The 21,923-nt window shown below is 53.7% G+C and overlaps 7 protein-coding genes across 7 annotated transcripts; 3 read left to right on the forward strand and 4 right to left on the reverse strand.

Annotated features, from left to right (window-relative positions):
- Positions 1–962: 962 nt before the first annotated feature.
- Positions 963–3,277, reverse strand: PUNSTDRAFT_61339 (acyltransferase ChoActase/COT/CPT; the record flags this gene model as incomplete). The annotated part of the gene is made up of 9 exons (XM_007380297.1): positions 963–1,061; positions 1,120–1,214; positions 1,265–1,502; positions 1,557–2,053; positions 2,111–2,282; positions 2,337–2,427; positions 2,481–2,636; positions 2,696–2,758; positions 2,808–3,277. 9 exons carry the CDS (start codon positions 3,275–3,277, stop codon positions 963–965), a joined length of 1,881 nt encoding a protein of 626 aa, XP_007380359.1.
- A 1,412-nt stretch (positions 3,278–4,689) lies between these two features.
- On the forward strand, positions 4,690–5,391 carry PUNSTDRAFT_141392 (uncharacterized protein; the record flags this gene model as incomplete). Its single annotated transcript, XM_007380298.1, has 2 exons — positions 4,690–4,844; positions 4,905–5,391. A coding segment is annotated over exon 2 (288 nt), but the record flags the coding sequence as incomplete, so codon positions are not given.
- A 653-nt stretch (positions 5,392–6,044) lies between these two features.
- Positions 6,045–8,302, forward strand: PUNSTDRAFT_97671 (FAD/NAD(P)-binding domain-containing protein; the record flags this gene model as incomplete). The annotated part of the gene is made up of 12 exons (XM_007380299.1): positions 6,045–6,101; positions 6,214–6,341; positions 6,393–6,399; positions 6,450–6,791; positions 6,846–6,879; positions 6,930–6,964; positions 7,017–7,090; positions 7,155–7,464; positions 7,530–7,633; positions 7,688–7,692; positions 7,754–7,890; positions 7,949–8,302. 12 exons carry the CDS (start codon positions 6,045–6,047, stop codon positions 8,300–8,302), a joined length of 1,587 nt encoding a protein of 528 aa, XP_007380361.1.
- A 973-nt stretch (positions 8,303–9,275) lies between these two features.
- On the reverse strand, positions 9,276–11,300 carry PUNSTDRAFT_60619 (uncharacterized protein; the record flags this gene model as incomplete). Its single annotated transcript, XM_007380300.1, has 7 exons — positions 9,276–9,859; positions 9,916–10,404; positions 10,462–10,753; positions 10,808–11,004; positions 11,055–11,103; positions 11,159–11,191; positions 11,244–11,300. Coding segments are annotated over 7 exons (1,701 nt in total), but the record flags the coding sequence as incomplete, so codon positions are not given.
- An 803-nt stretch (positions 11,301–12,103) lies between these two features.
- Positions 12,104–15,473, reverse strand: PUNSTDRAFT_124482 (uncharacterized protein; the record flags this gene model as incomplete). The annotated part of the gene is made up of 8 exons (XM_007380301.1): positions 12,104–13,293; positions 13,626–13,818; positions 13,869–14,078; positions 14,137–14,204; positions 14,252–14,879; positions 14,922–15,184; positions 15,235–15,369; positions 15,422–15,473. The coding sequence occupies 8 exons, from the start codon at positions 15,471–15,473 to the stop codon at positions 12,305–12,307; spliced, it is 2,538 nt and encodes an 845-aa protein (XP_007380363.1). The 3' UTR covers positions 12,104–12,304.
- A 2,271-nt stretch (positions 15,474–17,744) lies between these two features.
- PUNSTDRAFT_60527 (PIN domain-like protein) lies at positions 17,745–19,547 on the forward strand (the record flags this gene model as incomplete). The annotated part of the gene is made up of 11 exons (XM_007380302.1): positions 17,745–17,801; positions 17,851–17,981; positions 18,030–18,132; positions 18,186–18,359; positions 18,424–18,474; positions 18,533–18,685; positions 18,762–18,892; position 18,959; positions 19,092–19,193; positions 19,250–19,314; positions 19,361–19,547. 11 exons carry the CDS (start codon positions 17,745–17,747, stop codon positions 19,545–19,547), a joined length of 1,155 nt encoding a protein of 384 aa, XP_007380364.1.
- Positions 19,548–19,783: 236 nt separating this feature from the next.
- Positions 19,784–21,885, reverse strand: PUNSTDRAFT_131036 (uncharacterized protein; the record flags this gene model as incomplete). The annotated part of the gene is made up of 4 exons (XM_007380303.1): positions 19,784–20,272; positions 20,332–21,099; positions 21,158–21,703; positions 21,766–21,885. The coding sequence occupies 4 exons, from the start codon at positions 21,883–21,885 to the stop codon at positions 19,784–19,786; spliced, it is 1,923 nt and encodes a 640-aa protein (XP_007380365.1).
- Positions 21,886–21,923: the final 38 nt, after the last annotated feature.

Genomic DNA, 21,923 nt, shown 5'->3' on the forward strand with positions numbered 1-21,923 from the left:
CGGTAAGAATAGCGGAGCTATGGCAAAGATGTAGACTGGGAAGAGGATGCCATGGGTCTGACCGTATCGACCTAGTTATAAAGGGCACACCGAGAAAGGGACGCCATCCTGTGCTATTAGGATGGTGAGTACCTGCAGTTGGCACATCACAGAAGTCCGGCTTCCAGACCTGTCAGAGGTGCAGTCCAGCATTGTCCTATAACCAAGCACAGGCTGGGACCCACACGAACAACGTCACTTTCGATAATGCAAAGTTCCAAAACGCCCTCTGGTCCGGATCCATGTTCCCGATTTGACCTCAAGGTCGCCAAGCGTTTGACGGTGACCCGCTGGTCGTTGCAAGCAATCGATGATTTGAGGCTACAGCAGAAGCTTTGTTGCACATCGGAACAACGGCGATGTTGCGACCAGCGTGAGTTCAAATCTTCGGATTGGACATTGGACAGAGTCACACACAGCACGATGCAACGTTGCGGACGCGGGGACCCTCCATTCTAGGGGTCACGGGATAATCATTTGACAGCCTTCAGATTGTCAATGTCCGAACAGCCTTCCCTCCGCGTATGCCAGTGTGATGTAGAGTACATACTCGGTAAAAGACTAGAGACCGTAGGTCACGAAGTATGCTGAGCTGAGTCAATATCGGTATGGGACCATGAGTGGATATTCCGACCCTTTGGATATTGGAAGGGAGGTTGTACTTATTGCCAGTAAGCCGTCCGTGGTGAACGACCTGCCATACAAAGCCCTACGGTGTTAAATATCACACCATGCCATCCTTCGGGGCACCGCGTCATTATACCGCAGCCAGCGACGATTCAGTTCATTGCGAAGGCTAAAATGTCTAGGGTGCTGAAAACATTGTCATCTCAATATTTACTCCCTGCAAATCAGCTTTGATGCTCGACGACGTGAAGCCCGGGTTGCAGTCCACCAACCCGAAAACAATACAGTTAAGTAGCTTATAACTTGGCTTTCGAGTCCGCTGTGCTAACCCCGGCTGCTGTCGCTGCGCGCTCCATCATCTCTTTCGTTTCGGTTGCAGCCTCAGCCAGGTAATGCTGATAATAATGTGTGTATGAGTTGAAAGGCGCTATGACAGAAGAGGAAATCATTGACCTTCAGCTCCGCCGTTCTGCGCTTCAGACTCGTGATCGTCCATCGGATATAATTGTCGCCGATCGAGTATGAAAGACCATATCCATCAGGTACAACTGGATGCATAGCTATGAGTGATCCGCCGTGAGCGAAAGACGCAGCTAACCTTCGCCGTATCCCCAGCCATCCACGAATTTGGAAGAGAGCTGGCTCGTAGACAGCTCCCAGTGATTCGTCTTGGAAAACGCAGGGTCAGTGTATATCTCTGGCACTGGTTCGCCTTCGCGCAGCATCTTCTTAAGACCGAAGAGATGCCGGTCAACACCTTGGCCGTCCGCAGCCCATGCAGCATACTGGAGGTGACGGGCAACAGCACGGCGGAAGAGTGTAGAGCGATGTTCATCCTGATAATATTCATTTATATAGTCTCCGCAGCCGAGGGTCAAGTTTGGGCTTACTGTCTCATCAGGGTTCAGCATTGCCTCCGCCCATGCCTTGCTTTCGTTGCTAGCGCTCCGGATAACCTCCGTACGGCCCAGCTGATACTTCCTTGTCTGCGCACTCTCGTAGCACACGCCCGGCCGCCCAAACATCTTGTGGAACGCGAGCTGTTTCACTAGTTGCGCCCACGCATCCGGGCTAGCTTTGAACTTCTTGATGTACTCCTTGCCATAACCCTCGTAATGCAGCACTTCCATGTCGTGCTGACCTGCAAGCTCATCAAACCTCGTCTCGGCTTCCTCAATGTGTTTCTTGGTCTTGGCGTCAAGTACGAAGGACAGTTCACGAGGTGGAGGGACGGAAGAGGCTGTGGATGAGGTACGCGGGGCACCAAGGTCGATTTTGTTGGCGGCGAGGGAGGCCAACATAAACTCGTTCATGCGGAGAGTAGGGGTGCCATCCATGCAAGAGTGCTCGCCCAAGAAGCCTGATTTGCCGTTCTCAAAGACGATGACTGAGAGGGCGACAGTTAGCTTACACATTGAAGCGGGCCAGAGGATTGATTACTCACGCTGGTGCTTGTCATAGAAGCGATTGCGACCATCTCCAACCCAGCACGCCCATGATGCATCTTCACGTGTGACAGGTGCCGTGTCGTCCAAGCATACAATGACCATGGCAGATTCGACTCGCTCGAGCAGCTTCGCGTTGTCCCGGGACGCCTCTAGAAGAGCATTTCTGGCCTATGTTACATATCAGTACAACGCGAGAAATAATAGCGATTGTACGAGACCCACATCGGCCCAGAGATCACGATTGTCGCTAGTAAGTGCGCCAACGGGCGTCGCCTTTTCGGATCCAGCGAGCTGTATAATGCGCTCAAATTGGCTTTATATCCGTCTTAGCTCCCGTACTGCTCGAGGCTAGGGGAAATAACTCACACTTCTAGTTCAGCTGCGCTGAGTTCCTTTCCATCATGCGTCAAAGGAACTTCGAAAAACTTGTTCTTCCTGATCACAACTATGTGGTTGTGGGTGAGAGGATCGAATTTGTGAGCGGTATCAGAAGGCTTTGTAGGGTATCTGCAAGCGTGGAACCTGGGAAAGTAGGCTTTCAGCTCAGACCCTTCACGAGTGGGGCGCCATCCGCGACGTACAGCCACTGATATGAAGCCATGGACAGTGGTGCGTTCTTAACCTTTTCCGGCTCTAGCCTCTGACTAGCATAGAGTGAGCTATGGACGAGCGTTGCGTGAAACCGCGGGTTACCTTTCCGTCATCTCCCTGAAGGGCAACATAGCCTTTACCAACTGAGCGGCCCTCTTCGCTGGATCGCGGACGCGCTTATCATCCAGGTGCAGGTAGTAGTAGCTGACGTATACGACCACGGGGTCCCTGTATGCCATGTACGCAGCGTCGTTCCACCAGTCCGCGAGCCAGTTCTTCACGTTCGGATCAGCCGCTCGCGACTCTAACCTCTTTTGCAGCTCATGCGCGAGGGGAGAGTCCAAGAAGGCTTTAACAGCACTCTGAGTTTTCGAGTACTCGCCATCCGAGAGGTGAGGCCGGACTGTCTCCAGGTATTTCGCCGTGGTAGAAGAAAGCGGTGGTACGGGAAGTCGCGGCAATGACGCTTCAAATCGAAGCATAGGTCCGGCGTTGGGATCAATGGAGTAGCCCGGAGGCACAATTTCGGAGGACTTTGAAGGGGCAGAAGAGCTCAGATTGCGTGGTGGCATGGCGTATGAAGGCAGACGATTCTGCAGTGGGACAGTCAGTTTCAATTCGTTACTGTAACGTAGGGCGCTACGCACTAATGGAACACGAGCCTGTCGAGTCGCTTTAGAGGCCAGTCTAAGCATTACCAGGACGCCCTAGGGAACATGTATTGAGGTTGGCTACGGGGGTCGCAGGGCCGCTATAAGGTCATCCAGCACCGGTCCCCGGCTTGATGTGCGTTCAAGCTCGTGATTTCCCCGCAAAGATCACACGTGGCATTACGCATCTTGCAACCCCTGCGTATCGGCTCGCGGCGACGGGGGCGACGGTGGCAAAACTCCAGGTCGATCGGCGCGCGCAGACGCAAGCAGGTCCTGGCAGGAGCAGAGCTGCGAGGAGTGGGTTGCGGGAACCCGTAGACGGGATGTTGCGGTTCGCCGTCGACCATCTTTGGCTCTCGGAACCCCTTCGACTCCCACTGGATCTTCTTACACGGGCGCCAAGACTCCGCGTCACATGTGCATTGAATATAATGCGATGGCCGAGTTGTAGTACGTAGCAATGGCGAACTTCAAGTTGCTCCATGTCGAGTTTGTATACTATATAGTCGACCTCCACTACATACGTAAGTTATGACCCACTGATCATCACATCATTGATCTGACCAGCGAGGCGCATGTCCTGCTGCCATCTTGTCCCGTGCATGTAAACGTGCGCCTTGTTATTACACGTCCAGACAAGATGACGGCGGAAATCGCGTGGATTGTACGTCAAGTGGTTACCATGCGCCAAATCCGCGTGGAATCCACATCGCGTCCAGTGTCAATTGACGAGATTGGCGCGCAGTGGAATGCCACTCACCCTGGATTGTAGAATACACCTGTATCGCAGTCCCCGTGGAATCACATTGTGTAGCCAGTGTTAATCCATCGTTTGGCTTTGTGTTATCTACCCCAGGTTACTGAAGCCGACACATGCACAAGGACTCAGGCAAAGTACTTGAGCCCAATGCACTAGCGCCAAGTTGGAGCTTCAAGTTGCTTTGGAACACTGTCATATCTCTACATCCAACGGTGTATCAAAGGCTCGGACCCTCTGAGCCAACTCAGACATCTGAGATCATCGTCACAGGTTCTTCCAGCTTGTCCATCTTGTCCCGCAATGTCAACACCTCATCCCACAAGCGGCGGTGACTTCTTGCGAGTAACTTTCCCTTTAACCTCAAAGTGGTACTGTGGAGCCTCTTGAACCATCTCGAACCCTTTGAATTTCGGACCGTTACCGTGTACTCTGCCCTTTCGACACGCCGTCCTTTGCCCGCAACAGACGTGTAAGTCACGTGACTTTGTTGAACGATTGAGTAAGCGCAAATCGAACTTGCTCTCTCTCTCGTCTCCATCTTCAAGCACAAGCATGCACTGACAAATTGTCCTGACCACCGCCTCCGCTGCGAGCACCCAGACCGACCCGGATGCGGCGCCGACCACGTCCTTTGTATTGCCGTCCATGCCCGCCAATGCCACGATCTCGTCCGTTCCGAGGGGTCTCCCCGCGCGGATAGTCGCGGGCAATATCAACTTCACAAAGGTGCAGCGCAAGGGCAAGACATTATTCTGATATGAGGCTGATGTGAGCCTCGTTCTTCAGCCGACTGGATTCTCAAGAACGCACTGCAGGTCTACGTCCCTACCCATACCAGTTCATGGCAGCCGTTGATGAGCTGTTGACCACATTCCTCGCGTATATCCCGAGTGACTCACGTTCTTCCCTAGCTTCATTGGCGTCGCGCGGCAGGTCGCCACCCGGGTCGACAGCAGGTCCCGCGTCATGTCCCTCAGACCCGAATGCGGGCTAGGATGGGAGTTCATCTGGCTCCGGAATGTCAAGTTCCTCCGCCAATGACAATGCAGGTGCACGCAGCAGCAGCAATAACCACCAGCACGCGACCATCGGCATCGTGTCGTCCCTCGGTGGTGCCACACTCATTGTGTTCGCCCTGCTTGTCTTTCGCTCGCTTAAGCGCTGTCGTGAGTTCGTGCACCAGCGCCTCGGCGAGGAGCCGGATACATATGTCGGCGCCCACCTGGAGGTGGGCAGCGCAAGACCGGCACCGAGCAGGATGTACCAGCATTGGGTAAGACAGACCAGGCTTCAGATGGCATCGAATTCGACACCAACAGCGTGAATGACGAGGCATTTTGACTTCGTATAATTGACAATCAAAGCTATGTACTATACCTATGCAACGTCCTATGTACAATTCGATACGGCGCGTGAAGCATAAATTCTGTCTGCTGACCATTCAACCTCGTCCGCAGCAGGGAGAATGTGGGAACGACCTACCAAATATGTCTGTTGATGCTCGATAGCCGAGTTGTGGATTCCACAGAGCAGCCAGGATGATTTCGTGTGCTCCAGTGATGGATTACCACTGCGCGCCAATCTCGTGAATGCCGCTGGATCAGGCGTGTGGAATTGAGGCTGCGCTGATAAACGTGGATTCCACCGTCATTCTGTCTGGCCGTGTAGTGAGTGCCGAGAGAGGTAGGTACGTAGGTACATAGGTGGATTGCCGTCGTGGTCCCGATAGCGGAACAGGGAAATGCTACCCAACTCAGGCCGCTCAACGAGACGCGGCACAGGGGCTGCGAAACAGGTGGCTGTGCTGCTTCGATCTGTTGCCAAGTTGACTTGCGCGGTCGAGAGCATCATGACCTGCTGTGGTAGTAAACCTCGTCCACCATACAGCCTTTGCTCAGCGGCCCAACATCCAGGAAATTCGAGAAAATGAAGGTTGCTGTAGTGGGTTCAGGCGTATCAGGTACGCTGACCTCCATTTCTCCGGTGTTGGCTCACAAACGCCTCTGGTGTTAGGCTTGGCTGCAACTTGGGCACGTACGCCTTCAGTCATGTTGGGTCGCGAATAGCGGAAATTTGACGAAACCTGGTGCGCTAGCTACTCAACGAGCATAGCAAGCATGAAGTACACCTCTACGAAGCCGACTCGCGCCCGGGTGGCCATGCCAATACCGTGCGCTTTGTTCCTCCGGAAGGGTCCGGACATGAATCGGTAGATGTCGATACGTGAGTCTAAACCAGCGCACTCCCTATAGTCGCTGACTAGCATATGTACAGGGGATTCGTAGGTGATGCGCCCATCGATTAAGGATTCAGCTCTTAAGCAACGTCCAGATTGTGTGTAACCCAAGCACATACCCCAACTTTCTGGGCTTCCTGAGAAGCAATGGGGACATCAAAATCAATGCTACCGAGATGACCTTCGCTGTATCCCGGGACAGAGGTCTCTTCGAATGGGCAGGAGACAACCTTTTCACCATATTCTGTCAGCCGTGGCGCGTTCTAGACCCGCGGATGTGGGAGCTCATATACGATGTCCTGCGTTTCAATGCATGCAGTCGCGAGCTCATTACTGGAACCAACAAAAGGGATACCGCCGAGAATGAGCAGCTCAGTATCGGAGAATATCTTGAACGCGAGCATTACTCGGACTCTTTCCGTGACAATTATCTCATCGTGCGTTAAGTCTCACCGTGATGCGCTTGTATATGCAGTCTGATTGTGAAAAAGCCCATGACAGCAGCCGTATGGAGTACACCTCCAGGTAACACTCATGCTGACGTTTCAGGTGATAATAAACCTGACTTCTGGCAGACAAATGTTCGTTGGGGTTCCCCGCCCGTACACTGGTGAGGTTATCGGTCGTTGTGTTCGCGCCATCTGACTTACGCGGAGCGCTAGATCAAGTTCATGCATAACCATCACCTCTTACAAATCACTGGAAAGCCTAAATGGCTCACGATCCAGGGCGGCAGGTGTGCTAGTTTGCACTTCTCTGCAGAATGTGCCTAATTGTGTTCGTTTTGCTCCGATTGGTAGCCGTTCATACGTCCGAAAGATCATTTCGGCGCTCCCTGATGGACATTTACACCTCTCCGCGCCCGTTCTTGGCATTTCTTCCCGCGCCAATCCGGACGCCGTCAGTGGACATACGGTATCAGTCAAATACAAAACTCAAGACGGGCACGAGGAAATCGAAGAGTACGACCACGTCATTCTTGCGTGTCACTCCGATACGGCACTGTCGATGCTTGCAGCAGGCGACGGCGGAGCAAGTCCTGACGAGAAACGGATCTTAGGCCGTGTTCGCTGGAATCGGAATGTCGTCGTTCTTCACTCCGACATTTCGGTAGGTCCTGGCGTCGGAGGCTGCTTCGACGTTCTTGCACTGATTTGGTAACGACATACTTCCAGTTGATGCCACGCAGGCGGCTGGCGTGGTCCTGCTGGAACTACCTCACTGAAAGCGCGACTGACGAAAATGGCACATCTAAGGCCAACAATGACCAAGTCGCCCTGTAAGATATTCGCCCTCACGTTATAGGGAACTTCAACTAATCCGCACGACGCAGCACATGTATGCCATCGATCATAGTCCCTCGTGCGCGATGATCTCACATTGTGGACATTGTGTACAGATTGGATGAACGAGCTACAACACCTCCCTGAAGATAAACATGGGCCGGTATTGGTTACATTGAACCCTCCATTCGAGCCCGCGCCGGATAGAACGTTCGGCCGCTACCAGTATGACCATCCCATTTTAGACGCAGAGGTGTGTTGTCACAGCGCGTCTGCTAGCTCGTACTCACGAAACGGGCTATGTGAACCAGGCGGTGCTGTCCCAGAACGAAATGACTACGATCCAAGGGAAGAGGGGTATATCGTACGCGGGAGCCTGGCTCAAGTACGGGTTCCATGAAGATGGATTTACCTCAGGATTACGTGCGGCGGCGGACCACATACCCGCCGTACAGGCTCCGTTCGGTATAAAATCACCAGACCGTGATCCGGACATGCTTTGGTTACCAATCTTCTTCCACCTATTTGAACGATCCGGCGCCAAAACTGTCGTTGCTGTCGTTGCTGGCTTCTGGTTGCGACTCGTCCGCGTCGTCATCGGCCACGTCGTTGACCTGACGCAACTCGAAAGCGAGTTGCGGACTGCAGAGAAGCGTCGCAAATAGGTGTTCTAAACTCGTCAATATCATTAATGCGTTGTCTCTACAGTGCATATATACTACAATGCCATCATGCGATATAAAATAAACGAATTGACAACATGCAAGACACGACGTTGGTAAGGTCCATGGAACAGATCAAGGCCTGGTGAGGCGAGAAAGATCGAACGAGACGTGATTTTTGTGCGTGTCGACGTCGCCTTCTTCACCCAGGGGCGGCGTCCCAGCTCGAGGTGTGCCCGGGCTAGGCGTATCTAACGGAGTCCGCCAGTGAGGAGTGCGGGGCTCGCTGAGTTCGTCGTCATCGGCGAAGCGTACGGATCGCGACGGGGAAGCCGCCCTACGCGTCTCGTACGACTTGAGATGCTGCAATCGCGGCGATCGTAGTGATCCTCGTTTGTCCTCATCTGAGATGGGCTGTAGCCGCACGACAGGCTTGGTCGCGTGCGTCCGTCCACGTTCCTTATCATCATCGTCCGTAGCCGGCTGCGGCTGAGAGGATGAACCTCGCCTGCGCATTCGTGGCCGGCGACGCGAGCCCGCAGCGAACAACCCGCCCTTGAGCTTCGACGCTTTGGCAGCCTTGCGATCTGGTGAGCGGGAGGCCGAGGCGCTCCCTTCGGGCTCGGCGGAGTTAGAGGGCCCTGGATCGCCATTATTCGTTTCGGGATCCGATGCCCAACCCTCCTCGTCGCCGTCATCCGGGTGAGAAATCGCGTTCGAGGTATGTGTTCCGGCCACCTCGTCCAATTTGTGCATTGCTGCGCCTTCTGCCTCGCGCACGCCCTCTTTCACATGCTGACGCGTACGTTCTAGTTCCTTTTCTGCCTCATGGGGCGCGTGCTGGAGTTTGTGAACATAAGCTCTAGCCACGTCCTTGACATGCTCGGATTCTCCGCGAATTATCGACGTTGTCGTCTCTTCTCCATCTGTAAAGGCGTTCTTTTGCACCTCGACCTCAACCTGTGAAAGTAGCTCATTAACTGATCATGACGATGAATCGGCTTTTATTACTGACCTCCTCGCCAGGCCCTGCGCGCCGTTCAATAACCTTATGAGGTCCTTCCTTCCACTCCTGTAAGGTCTCATCCCCGTCCGGCGGTTCCTGGTCACCGGTTCGGTTTTCGCCCGTAGACCTGGCCTCCGATGAGCGATTCTCGGAATCAGCGGAGGATTCGGCCATGTCCTTCTCCTTTGGCGCGTGGTTTTGATTGAGAGTAGTGCTCGCACTGCGCTTCTCGTCGTGTTCTGGCGTGTACTCTCCGCGCTCAATAGCGTCATCCCTGTTAATGACGATGTTTTCTCCGGGTCTTATATGACGCGTCTGGTTCGCCCACTCCGGAGTGGTTTCGTGGGTAGGATGGCGCGACCACGTCCGTAGGGAGTGTACCCGGCGACCCAAGGAGAAGAACGGAATGGAGAGTCCGTGTACAGCGATAGAGCAGAGAACCATGAACGCGACGATGGGTTGAATAGACGCTGCAAGGATTTGCTGCTGATTTGCGGGCGGATCTTGGGGAGTTTCAAGTTGTTCCACTGCAAGGGTCGATATGAAGATGGCACCTAGAAAAAAATTGATTGTCAGTAACAGCGAACCGATGACGATGTCGCGAACTTACCGATACCCATAGGACCGAAGTGACCGCTGAAAACGGCCTCCCGGAATGTCTTCACGTCCGGGATCCACTTGTAGAGAGCTATCATGACCGGCAACCGACGTAGCAGCAGGACCAAGATGGCGATGACGATGAGCCTCCACACGCTCAATGTCAGGGTCGCGTCTGAAAAGTCGCCGAACGGCATCCATGCGCCTACGTAAACGAATGCGGCGACATTGAAGAGCAGATCGATCACGCTGGAGAACACCGACTCTTCCGTTTGACGGTTGAAGAAGCCATCCCATGCGAACGCTGTGCCGCACGAAAATGCTGCAAGAAGGTCGTCAGAGCCAAGCATGGTGGTGGTGCCGATGGTCAGAAGCGCGAGGGACACGTATTGCGCGACGTAGGATTGCCTGTCGATGAGGTCCTTGCGCTCACAGAACTTCATGAGGTACCTGAAGCCAAGACCAACCAGAGCACCGAATACGACGCCAAGGATGATCTGATCTGAGACCAAGCATGAGTTTCAGACAGCCAAGAGATTGGTCCTGAAACTAAACTCACAGAGCCAGAGTTGCAGGAACCAATCCTTAATCGCCTCGCCAGTAGTGTTGTCCAAGACCAGGTACAGTCCGATAAACAAGAAGGGGAACGCGGCGCCATCATTGCAACCACTCTCGGCGGCGAGAAGGTGGCGTAGATGGGCGGGTACGTGCTTATCAGCATATTTACCACCCACGACCGCAGCGGCAAGGATAGGATCGGTAGGTGTGAGGCATGCAGCGACGACAAGGGAAGAAAGGAAGGATAGCCCTGGTATCAGAGCGAAAATCAATCCGGCCGAAACGAACCATCCCTGATAAACGCCAAGATGAGCTTCGATATAGGTTGTGCAACTCCTTGAACTCACCCATGTCATAACAGGCACAAGCAGGTACATCAGGCTCTTCCAGTGCTTCTGCATGTAAGCCTTAGGTAGCTCAACGCCAATGGCGAAGACACCGATAGCGAGAACGACTCGAGTAAATTCGAGAGTGATAGTGTTCACTACATCATCGTTTCCGTTCCCCCATCTGCGAGGATTGAAAATGTTCGCGCCGTACGGTCCTGTGTAAGGTTAGAACACTCGATGTGCAGTTAACGGCCGCCGGGCTCACCGATGATGACCCCGAACAAAAACGCCCAGCAGGCTTCACCGATATACAGCTGAAAGGATGGATGAGCAAGGCTAAGACTAGAACTTAAAGTATATCTTACACACCTTCTCTCGGATGAATAGGGAGAACATGCCAAACTGCAAATGCGTGTGAGTATTGCTCCCAAAGACCAACCCAGAGGATACTCACGAATACAACAAACCCGCCGAGACAGGCATACGCAATATGCGGAATGCCGACTTCGAACTAGAGAAACATGACGGTTCAGCTGATTGTATCGAAAACGACGAGACGACTGCCGTACAGGATGGAAGCGCATGACGTCGTAGAATAGGGGTAAATCTAGCGAGGTGGTTTACGAAGTTCGTGTGGTCGTGGATGATCGTAGGTCGTGAATGTCCTCTGCAGGTGCTAGGTACGTGAATCGATGGTGTGTTGCAAAGGCAAGTTGCATCCGAGGCTCCAATGAGTGTGATAAGAAACTCTTGGCCCTTGCCGAATCGGTGCCGCGAAGCGGGTCTTCGTAACAGCGACCAAGAATGTCTGGGCGATTGTTCGGAGGTCAGGCCGTGATTGTTATGCCCGACGGTGCTGGCGGTGAACGGAGGATGTAGAAGGGTGTCTCGAGAGGACCGCGGTGGTCTGCAGAAAGAAGGGATAAGTACGAGGGGACGGAACGTGATTGGGTCCCGGTGGGCGTGCCGCGCCTTATGAGGCCGCCACCCGCGCGATCCTGACTAATACATATCCGCCCTTCTCAGTATCCGTTCAACACCTCCAGGCGCTTCATCCCTCTGGCATTCGTTTCGTCCACTGTGCAACGTCTCCGCTACACCCGTCTTCCACCATTGGCTAACCTGTGTGGCACGCGGACCGCATGACCTTCGCTCTGCAGCAGGCTGGGTGAAATCACGGCATCCGCTGCGTTTCCCTTGGGTTCCATCCCGGATCAAGGTCGCTAAAGGAAAGCTGCCAAGCCGCGCGCACCGGCTGTCCCTGTCTTCGGGCCTGAATTCCGAATATGGTATGTTCATGCTATCTTTCAGTATCGACTGTATTGTGCTATTCAAGCTATCTCATGGCTTGATATGAGACATCGTGAACTTGAGAGTACATTGGGAGCAACTACCATAGACTGCGTGTTTTAATCACAAACTCGATGGCGAAGGTGCGACGCGGCGACTCCGGGAATCTGCTGTTCGCCACGCCAATCTAAGCGATAAATTCAAGTCTCTTCCCCGCACACGTGCTTAAGCGTCTTCGGTTTTGATACGGTCCCCGGGTCCAGAACCGGTATCCTGATTCGGGAACCGATCCTTCGTTACGTCGGTCTCCTGCGTTTCGATACCGAGTCTCGAGAACGCGAGGAAAGCCGCAGACCGAGTATGCGTCAGGCCGCGCAGGACATGAGAAGGTGTCAGCATCTGAGTTTTGCGTGGTTGGCCTGTCACTGGAGATCCTCCGATTCGTTGGCCTGTCGCCTTCAAAACCTCCTCATCCGTCCTTGCAACACGGATGGCGTTACCGACGAGCTCTCCTATGAGCGGCCGCACCAAGTGTGCCATTAGAGCGAACGGGGCTAGGTACTCTTCGGCTTCCGCACGGGTCCACGAGGCGACAACAGGAGGTCCCATGTGATCGTCTGCAGATTCCCTCGAAGCTGCCTCTGGGAAACTGACGATACGCTGCACTGCTAGCGTCAACTGCGGATCCGCGGATGCCACGAGGCCACGGGGATGTAGCAGATCTCGGCAACGAGAGGAAGCCTCGATCGGTGGCACCGAGAGAAGGTTCGGGTGGAGGTTACACGGCGGATCGCCGAAGTCCAGGACCGGAGCCATAGCCCTGACCACGTCTAAGATCGGCATTCTGGTCCGGTGCCAGGGCAGAAGAGGGCAGGCGACCGCGGGCTTGGGCAATAGTTCTTTGGGCTTCACTTCACCCCGCATAGTGTCCGAACACTCCGCCTCTTGCTTGACGTCGGATGCGATAGATATTCCATGCGACAGTCCGCAGATGTGACAGCATTGGACTGACATAGCTGGGATGCTGGTCGCTCCGGGGGTAGTGCTCGCGCCATCGTTAGGACCAGGCATCTTCCGTTTGGCAGTGGCGGCGGCACGGACGAATTGGCCTTCGTCTTCGAGCCATCTGTACACGTCTGCAGTACTCAATGGAATCAGTCGCTCCCGATCGTCGACCGAGCTCGATCTGTCCCTTTGATATGCGTCTCTCAACGCTATGGATCTACCCCACTATTGTTGACAACATCAGCGTGCCCCCAATCGGATCAGTACAATGATTACGCGCCTCGATTGCTTTACGTCTGCCGTCTACGAAGCTGCATAGCTCTTTTGGGGATACGGCAAGCTTGTATGAAAGTAACGGAGGCACACGACCCTGTACGTCTGCCCTCACCTAGTTAGCTATAAGCTAGTGCGAAGCATTGGATGACGTGCCTTTCATGGTCATTGGGAATTTGGGAAGTAAGGCCCGTAATCTTGCTACGTATGGCGGTAAGTCTGTCGGATGATAAGGGCATGACATGATTGAGCCTATCAAGAGACTCACAGTGTTCTTGCCTATCATCCTCAGTAGCCGCGGTCCGGGAACGCGCTCTCGGTTGCTGGTGCATACTCGTGTTTTCCCACCTCCTTGATATCTTATTTTCCTTAGCGGGTAAAAGCTCGGTGTTGCGATCTAGTTCCACATCCAGCACTTGTTCTTCCCCAAGAACGGCAGTTGCAGACTTGAATGGGTCGAGCTGCGTGGTCATGTCAGTGCAGCTCCAGGTACAATAGTGATCGGCTGTACCTCCACCCAGTGCTCAATATCAAGCGGCGGGTTCAAAGTGCGGGGTTCGGTCCATGTAAGTGTGACCTTGGCCAGGAAAGGTCTATCAGTCGAGCTGACAATTGCGAATGGCGGGTTGTCTAAGCTGATCGGTTCCAAAAGCGTAGACGGTGGTGGATCAGTCAGGCACGTAACAGTCATTCGGGTAAGGAACGATGTGATATGGGTGCTCTGAAGCGACAGTCGGTCATCACATTTGCATGTAGAGAATTCGATCGTTGGTGCTCACATAGGATGGGGAATCTACGGAAATCATCCAACGGTGCGTGTGATGTGGGTGTAAGGGATTTCGAAGATCTACCAAATGGATCAGTCAACGAGTGCGGGGAACGCGGGACCCTTACCTGGGGGGATCCATACGCTACGATCGGCAACGATGATACGAGCTGCCATGTGGAAACGACTCTGCCCTCCACGAGGAACCCCGCCGGCCGTAGCAGGAAGCATCACCGCTTCTTGCAAGGGTACTTCCCAGTCCGTAGAAATATCTATGGGCTCATCGCCCTCTTCAACATTACTACGATGGTGGTAGAGCATGCGCCATGCTGCGGCCTCGTGTCGAGTATCACTGTTGATGCCCCCTGTAATATCGATGTCGTTGTCTTCGTCATACACGTTGATACATCGCCGTTTAGGAGCTCTGCCCAGGAATGGTGCCAAGGCAGGACTGTCTTCGTGATGACCGAGGGTCTGCGAGAGGTGAGTCTTGAGTGTGGGTGTAATAGCGTCTCCAGACTGCCTGCGGTGTTGAACGACGTCGTGTCCCAACAGTCGCAGCGCATCGCCGCGCCCTACCGCGATCTCAAACAACCGCCGCACACTCGGCCGCGAAATGCCGCTTATCTCGGCCCCATGTGCCACCGTCCAGTCCTTCTCCTCTGCGGAAGTTATGACCGTTGCACACGCTTGCATGCATTCGTCGTGATTGCTGAAGTGGCGCTGGTGTGCCAGACGGCAATGGTTCAAGAGTCCCTGTATACTCGGAAAGTTAGAGCGGCCACAGTCCGGACAGACCATTTTTGCAACTGTGGCTGGAGAAGCATTGTCGTCGCGGATGAAAAGAAGTTGCGCAGGAGGCAATTCACTCTTAACGACAGGTGGACGAGAACGCGTAGAGCGTGAATGCTGATCATCGAGATGCTGCACAAATCGCATAGCATCTCTGGGCGCGACCATAGGCTTCGAAGGTCTGGCGAAGATCAGGTCGCATTCCGACTCTATAGCCTCCAATGTCTCCACGGCGTCGCTACGGAATTCGACCTCTCCAAACCCAACACCTGCCATACCTTGAGCGAGTTATCGCAGCTGACAACAGGTATAGGCTCACCATCGGTGGTTAAAGCCGTCTTGAGGGAGGTAGCCCAAGCAAGCCTTCCACGGAGGATCCGAGCCAGTCTTTCACGCAAGCCGATCTCCACGTCAAGCTCCTCCAGAATGACTTGCCTGATTATGCGGTCGTCCCCTTCAATCTTACATGCATCAAACCAGGACAGGCACGGAGAAGTTGAACGCACTGGCGCTCCTTCCGCTATCTAGTTTTTGCCGTTTGCTCGGTTGTTGAGACATATACTGGAAATCGCGTTTGATTGATTTGATTTGTTGAGCAAGGACGAGTTCAATCGCACTAGGAGAGCTCGTCCAGTCGTAAACCGTAAAGCGAGGAGCAATATGTAAACAGGCGGCAGAGAGAATCTGTCAAAGGCTGCACAGGAGCTGTGCAAGTCCGCACTCGCTCCCGCACCGCCGAGAGAGGTTATGATTAGACACCATGACGCAAAACGTCTAGCGCCCGGTATATAAGGACACGCCGCCTTTCGCTTCAGCCCTCCGCTCGATCCTGCACGATGTTAATGCAGTCACGCTTACCAGTAAGCCCCCCGCGCAACCACGTCAGTTTTTGTCGATCCTTTCTTGACTGACCATCCTTAGTTCCCTCGCCGAGTAACCAACACCGGGAGCTTATCTCCCTTGGAGTTCAAGGAAGCGTCACGGACAGCGGTGACTGCAAGGGGTGCACGACATTCGCTACGGGATGTGCCACCCTTGATGAAGCTTCCGGCAGAGCTCATGTGCGAAATACTCGACCACCTTTATCTGGCCCTGCGTTTGCCAGATGTGCTACCTTACGACGAAGCGCTCGAGAACGTGCTGAAGGAGAGCAATAGGCCATCGCAGTTGGTAATGGATGGGCAGCGCCAGCATGCGAACGTACTACATACGTCGAGGTGGTGGTATGAGAACGGAGTAGGGAATCTCTACTCCAGGCCATGCATCCGGAACCCTGATCATCTGCATTGGCTACTACGTGCCGTCGCCAGGAAGCCAGGTCTTGGGGTGCATACACGCAACATTTGGATCATATGGGAACGGACAAGCGATGGAACGCATTCGGACAAGTGGTCGCGGTTGAGCATCACCCCATCCTTTCGCCGTTTACACGAGCCAGTGCTAAAGCTCACCCGTGCATGCCCGAACCTCACCTCGATCCGTCTAAACTGCCACGGCCAATCACGCTCAGACGGTCACTCCCCCTTTTCGAGACCCCCACTCGGTGGTGCCCTCTGCTTGCGTCTGAAGGATATTAACTTGTCGTACAGCGAAAAGTCGATCACAGACCTCCTGCCCTCGTCCACGCGATACAAGACGTTGGAACGATTGGTCATCCAGCTGTCTTATTTTCATCTGGATATGAAGATGCCCAGCTTTCCTGTTCTTCGTGATCTCGAGCTGTTCGGGGTCAATGGAGCGGTGACGATTCCCCTAGGGATGTCTTCATTGCGACTTCTTTCCTTCGTAGGAAACGACATAGACTCTTCGTCCATCAGCCAAAGTCTATACACCTATAGCAGCCAGCTCCGAGAATTGCATCTCATTGGCAAGAACGAGTGGAATGCGCTTAAGGCACTGCAACTTCCGAGGTTCAAGGCGCTGCAAACGCTAGCGATCGGAGCATTGGACTCAATGAAAGCGCACGATCCTGACTCCATCAAACTACCGCCAGCTCTTCGGACGCTGATCATAACGACCTGGACGGCTCATGACTGTCGCAAATATCACCGAACGCTTTCCAGCGCTTGGTTAGTCAACTCTCCGCCACCTGACACCCTGGAACGCATTTGCTCGCTATGCCCTGGCCCCTGTTCTCAATTGAGCAAGCTGAGGTCCGTCTCTAAGAGGTATCGAATAAGCGCTCTCCATGAAGAGATAGGTACGCATGTCCGTCCAAACTACGCTTTTGGCGCGCTGAAATCGTGTCAGTGCCGGATCCCGAGGGGGGTGGCGATCGAAATAAAGCAGATGTCTTGCCGCCTATCATGAAACTTAGTTTATTGAAACGTTGGGTGCGTTTGAATCTCTATCTTGTGCGGGTGATGCCGATGCCTTGTTCCTACATGCAGGTTTGGAAACACGCTCATAGCGAACAACCGCCCTTTCTTCTGTCTAAGCTAGTGCCATGACCGCAGGATTACTGTATTCCATCACAGCACCTGCGAGGAATACATTCATAGACTAGTCGTGCTCGAGCAGTGCCCCTATTTTCAATGCGATCAAGCACAACTGGCAGCGTTATGGGCTCCACTAGACTCACTCTTTCGAATGTCACCCAACCAAGGGTTGTCGCAGTCGAATGCTCGTTATTGTCCCGCGAGGCTCTGAGTTTGTATTTTTGTTCAGTAAAGACCGTCATAGACTTTGGACTCTCGTGAGTTTGAATGGGTGACCAAGACGCGCCGTGACCAACGTGATGTGGATGTGACAAAGCGCGGCAAAGCGTGGCGGGTCGCGGCGCGTCTTGGTCTCGTCATCCAACCGTAGCGTTCAGCGACTTAGTTCATCATGGGCATCAAGGGCTTGACGGCGCTGATCAACGAGCATGCGCCCAAGGCGATCACAGTCCGTCTTGGTGGAATACACGATATCCTGCGACTTATAGGTGTGGTAGGAACATGACATCAAGACACTCTTCGGCCGCAAGGTCGCCATAGACGCGTCGATGTCGATATACCAGTTCCTCATCGCTGTTCGTCAAAAGGACGGCGAGATGCTTACGAACGACTCTGGAGAAACGACGAGGTGAGTGCGGTACATTACAGCGCGGAGTTGACGCCAATCTTCGAACAGTCATCTCATGGGTTTCTTCTATCGGACTATACGGATAGTCGAAAACGGCATCAAGCCAGCGTACATATTCGACGGGAAACCCCCTGAGCTCAAGTCTGGAGTAGTAAGTCCCAGCCGCGTTTGCTCTACTCCAACGTCATGCCCACCGTCCGTTAGCTTGCCAAACGCTTTGAAAAGCGAGAAGAGGCGAAGGAAGAGGGCGAGGAGGCGAAAGAAACGGGGACAGCTGAAGACATGGATCGGTTCTCTCGACGGACTGTGAAGGTCACAAGAGAGCACAACGAAGAATGCCGCAAGTTGCTCCGCTTGATGGGTATTCCCGTTGTTGTGGTGAGTATGCACCATTTCGGAGGCATCGGCGTCTGCCATTATATAACCAACGCGTCTACTACAGGCACCATCTGAAGCAGAAGCGCAATGTGCCGAGCTCGCACGAGGCGGCAAGGTGCGTTCGACCCGCGTCCATGCACCTTCATATATACTGACTCATCGTTAACCTCCAGGTGTATGCCGCCGGCTCCGAGGATATGGATACCCTGACATTCAACGCTCCAATACTACTTCGGCATTTGACGTTCTCAGAAGCCAAGAAAACACCTATATCCGAAATCAACCTTGCGAAGGCGCTGGAGGGTCTTCAGATGGACATGAGTCAGGTATGTCACATATGCATGCCCTATAATAGCATCATCTATTTATGGTTACTGACAAATGGTCATCCTCGGATACTAGTTCATAGACCTTTGTATCCTGCTGGGGTGCGACTACCTCGAGCCGATCAAAGGCGTAGGTCCCAAGACCGCGTTGAAACTCATACGGGAGCATGGCGGGCTTGCAGGGGTGATGGAACATCTGCGCGAGAAGTAAGTCATCAGTGATCGTACTTACCCTTGCCAAAAATATGTTTAGCCTATGCGTGTGCTCTTCAGGGTTGCGACCAAGAAGGAGGAAGATGTGGAGGACGAGCCGGAACCGGCAGCAGATGTTGATGCTGATGCTCCCGATACAGACGGGGAGCCCGAACGTTCACAGACCGAGACGAAACCGAAGAAAAAGAAGAAGGGCAAGGGTAAAGGCGGCGTTCAGATTCCGGAATATTGGCCGTGGGAGGAGGCGAAGAAGTTATTCGAAAAGCCCGATGTTGAACCTGCTGACGAGGTCCAAGTAAGGTTGACTTATGTGCTGTTGAGGCTCTGGTTGATGTTTCGATCGCGATACAGCTAGAGTGGAAGAACCCGGATGTGGAGGGTCTCGTACAATTCCTTGTCGTTGAAAAGGGATTCAAGTGAGTCTATCGCCATCTTGCCATCCACTACCTAACTCCGTCCCAGCGAAGAGCGCGTCCGTAAAGGCGCAGAGAAACTTACCAAATTCCTGAACGCCAAGCAACAAGGTCGTCTCGATGGCTTCTTCACCGTCCAACCGAAGAAGTCGCCACAGAAAGCGCCTCCGAAAGGCAAATCCAAGGAAGCCGGAACAAAACGCAAGGTGCGTCTTGGCAACGTCATGTTCCGTTGAAGTCGCGCTGACAGGTAGATCAGGGTGGAGATGCAAAAGAGAGTAGTAACAAGAAGGTGAAAACGAAGAAATAGCCCTGATACCATTATCGATGTTGTTTTGCATGTTTTCGTATCACGTGATGTGACGGCTCACTGTATCTTTGTACCTTCCTTTTGATGTCTGCACTCGATACCCCAAGAATAATACTATGATCAACATGCACAAAGAAAGACCAGGTCCGTGATTGACAGCTACTACTTCTTCACATTCCTCTTCTGCAGACTCTTTTCGCTGCGTATTCTCGACCTCTTCTTCACTTCTTTGGCAGCTCCTCCTGCGTTGGTCTTGGTGCTTGGTCGTTTCCTGATCCGCTCCTTATCTTTGCCCGTCGTACTCTTTACCATCGCATTCTTCGCCAGCTTCTTAGCCAGACGGCGCTGCACACGGGCCTCATCCGCGGCCTTCGCCTGTTTGCGCTCCTCTTTCGGTAGATGAGACAGTTTCTCGCCGAGCGATGGGTCTCCCTTTGGAACCACGATCGGCGTACCGCTGAGCCTAGTCTTGGATACCGAGCGCTTGAGGCTAGGCTCCGTAGGCTTCGCTTGGCGGTCGGGGCGAGTCTGTCTACCGTCGCCGGTCTTGCCGCTGCCAGGAGCTTTGCATCGCTGAACGCGCAGTTTGCGCTTCGCAAACTTCAGCCTCTCCGGCTCGAGTGCCAATACTTCATCTACGCATTCCCTGTCCTAGAGGACAGCACAAGTGTTAAAGACGGGGAATCTCAACAGCATGGACTTGGCATTACCAGAAATTGAACGTAGGCGAAGCCTTTGCCCATCTGTGTATCGCGATCGCGCACTACGCGCACTTTAGTGACCCAGGAGATACGCTTCGCCGGTATGTTCTCGATCGTATCGGGTCCAGGAGCAGGGGGCGGGCCGCGCTCTGTGCTCAGGAGCGCCTCGAAGAAGACGCGTAGATCTTCCTCTTTCGTTGCGAAGTCCAGATTACCAACGAAGACGCTAAGCTTGGGATCTCCCATGGCTATGTCGCCTGCAACCTTTGAAGCTTCAGACGGGCGAGCGTGATCGACACGCAGTGTATGCTCCATGAAGACGGTCCCGTCACCGTTGAGTACCGCTTGCTGCGCAGCCTCAAACGGATTCATAATCTTGTGTTGCTGAGAAGTAGGAGCGTCCGATGCTTCCTGAACCGGCTTCGGATGGGCGAACACGATATACGCAACGATGGAGTCTACGTTCGGGTGAAGCTCACCCTTGATGAAAGCGACTTTCTTCTTCTCCTTTGGATTAAGATATTTCTTCGCTGCTTTCTCATCCTCGATTGCTTCCTTGTCTTTGGTTTGCAGCCTCCAGGACGCAGCGCGATCAGCATCGTGCTGGCGTCCCTTCTTCTCGGTGGCACTGGACTTCTGCTTAGACGTCGAGTCATCGTCCTCCTTAGGAAGTTCGGTGGTGGGCTTTTGGAACGCGACGGAACGAAAGCGGACACTCTCAATCTTTGCCGAAGGGACAAAGGTGAGGATGTGTCGCTTGAGGCGTTTCTGAAGTGGCTGTTCATTTCATGGCGTCAGTATGAAACTTGGACAATGAACAATGGCGTTGACCCACTCGGCTTTTCGCGACATCAGCAGGGACATTGCCCACAAATATGGTTCGGCGATCTCGCTGCTCTGAAGTCTCGCTTTCGGGTACGTAATGAGATTTTCGACTGCGGGACCCCTTCGATGTCTGCTTCCCCGCATTCGCGACAGATTCGTGGACAAGTTGGGCAGGGTCGACTTCCTCGTCGTCCGATTCCCCTTCTGATCGTGCCTCGACTTCCGTGTCCAGGACGCCAGCCTTCGAAGACGATGCGGTCCTTGAGCCGTACGAATCCTCGAGCCGAGCGTCCTCCTCATCAGAACGAGGGTCGTCGACCTTTCGCCTCTTCAGCTTTGGATCCTTTCCCCGGCCCTTCTTCTTTTCCTTTGACCCGGCGGGTTCGGGGTGATGAGCAGACGCCGAAGCTTCTTCGGAAATATGCCCAGCGTCGGATGGTTTCGCTCGCTTGCGTTTTCTCGTTGAACCATCCTTCAGGGAATCCAAGGCATCCCCTTTCTCAACCGGCTCTGCAGCATCAGCTCCTCGAGTGGGGCGGACAGCAGGCTTGGGCACCTGGTGAGTACATGAGCCTCTGAAAATAGCTACGGTATAGAAGAATGTTGGGTCCAACTGACTGGAGCTGCGCGGAAGATGGCATCGAGTCCCTCATCCAGTTTTGGCTGTGAGATTTTTTGTTTGCTCCCGCCCTTTGCAGCTGCTTGGGCCTTGCTCAGAAGATATGAAGCGAGACTCATGGCAACTCGAGACAGGCCATTGGTGGCAGTGCTCAATT

Source organism: Punctularia strigosozonata (genome assembly GCF_000264995.1).
Source record: "Punctularia strigosozonata HHB-11173 SS5 unplaced genomic scaffold PUNSTscaffold_2, whole genome shotgun sequence".
Taxonomy (NCBI): Eukaryota; Fungi; Basidiomycota; class Agaricomycetes; order Corticiales; family Punctulariaceae; genus Punctularia; species Punctularia strigosozonata.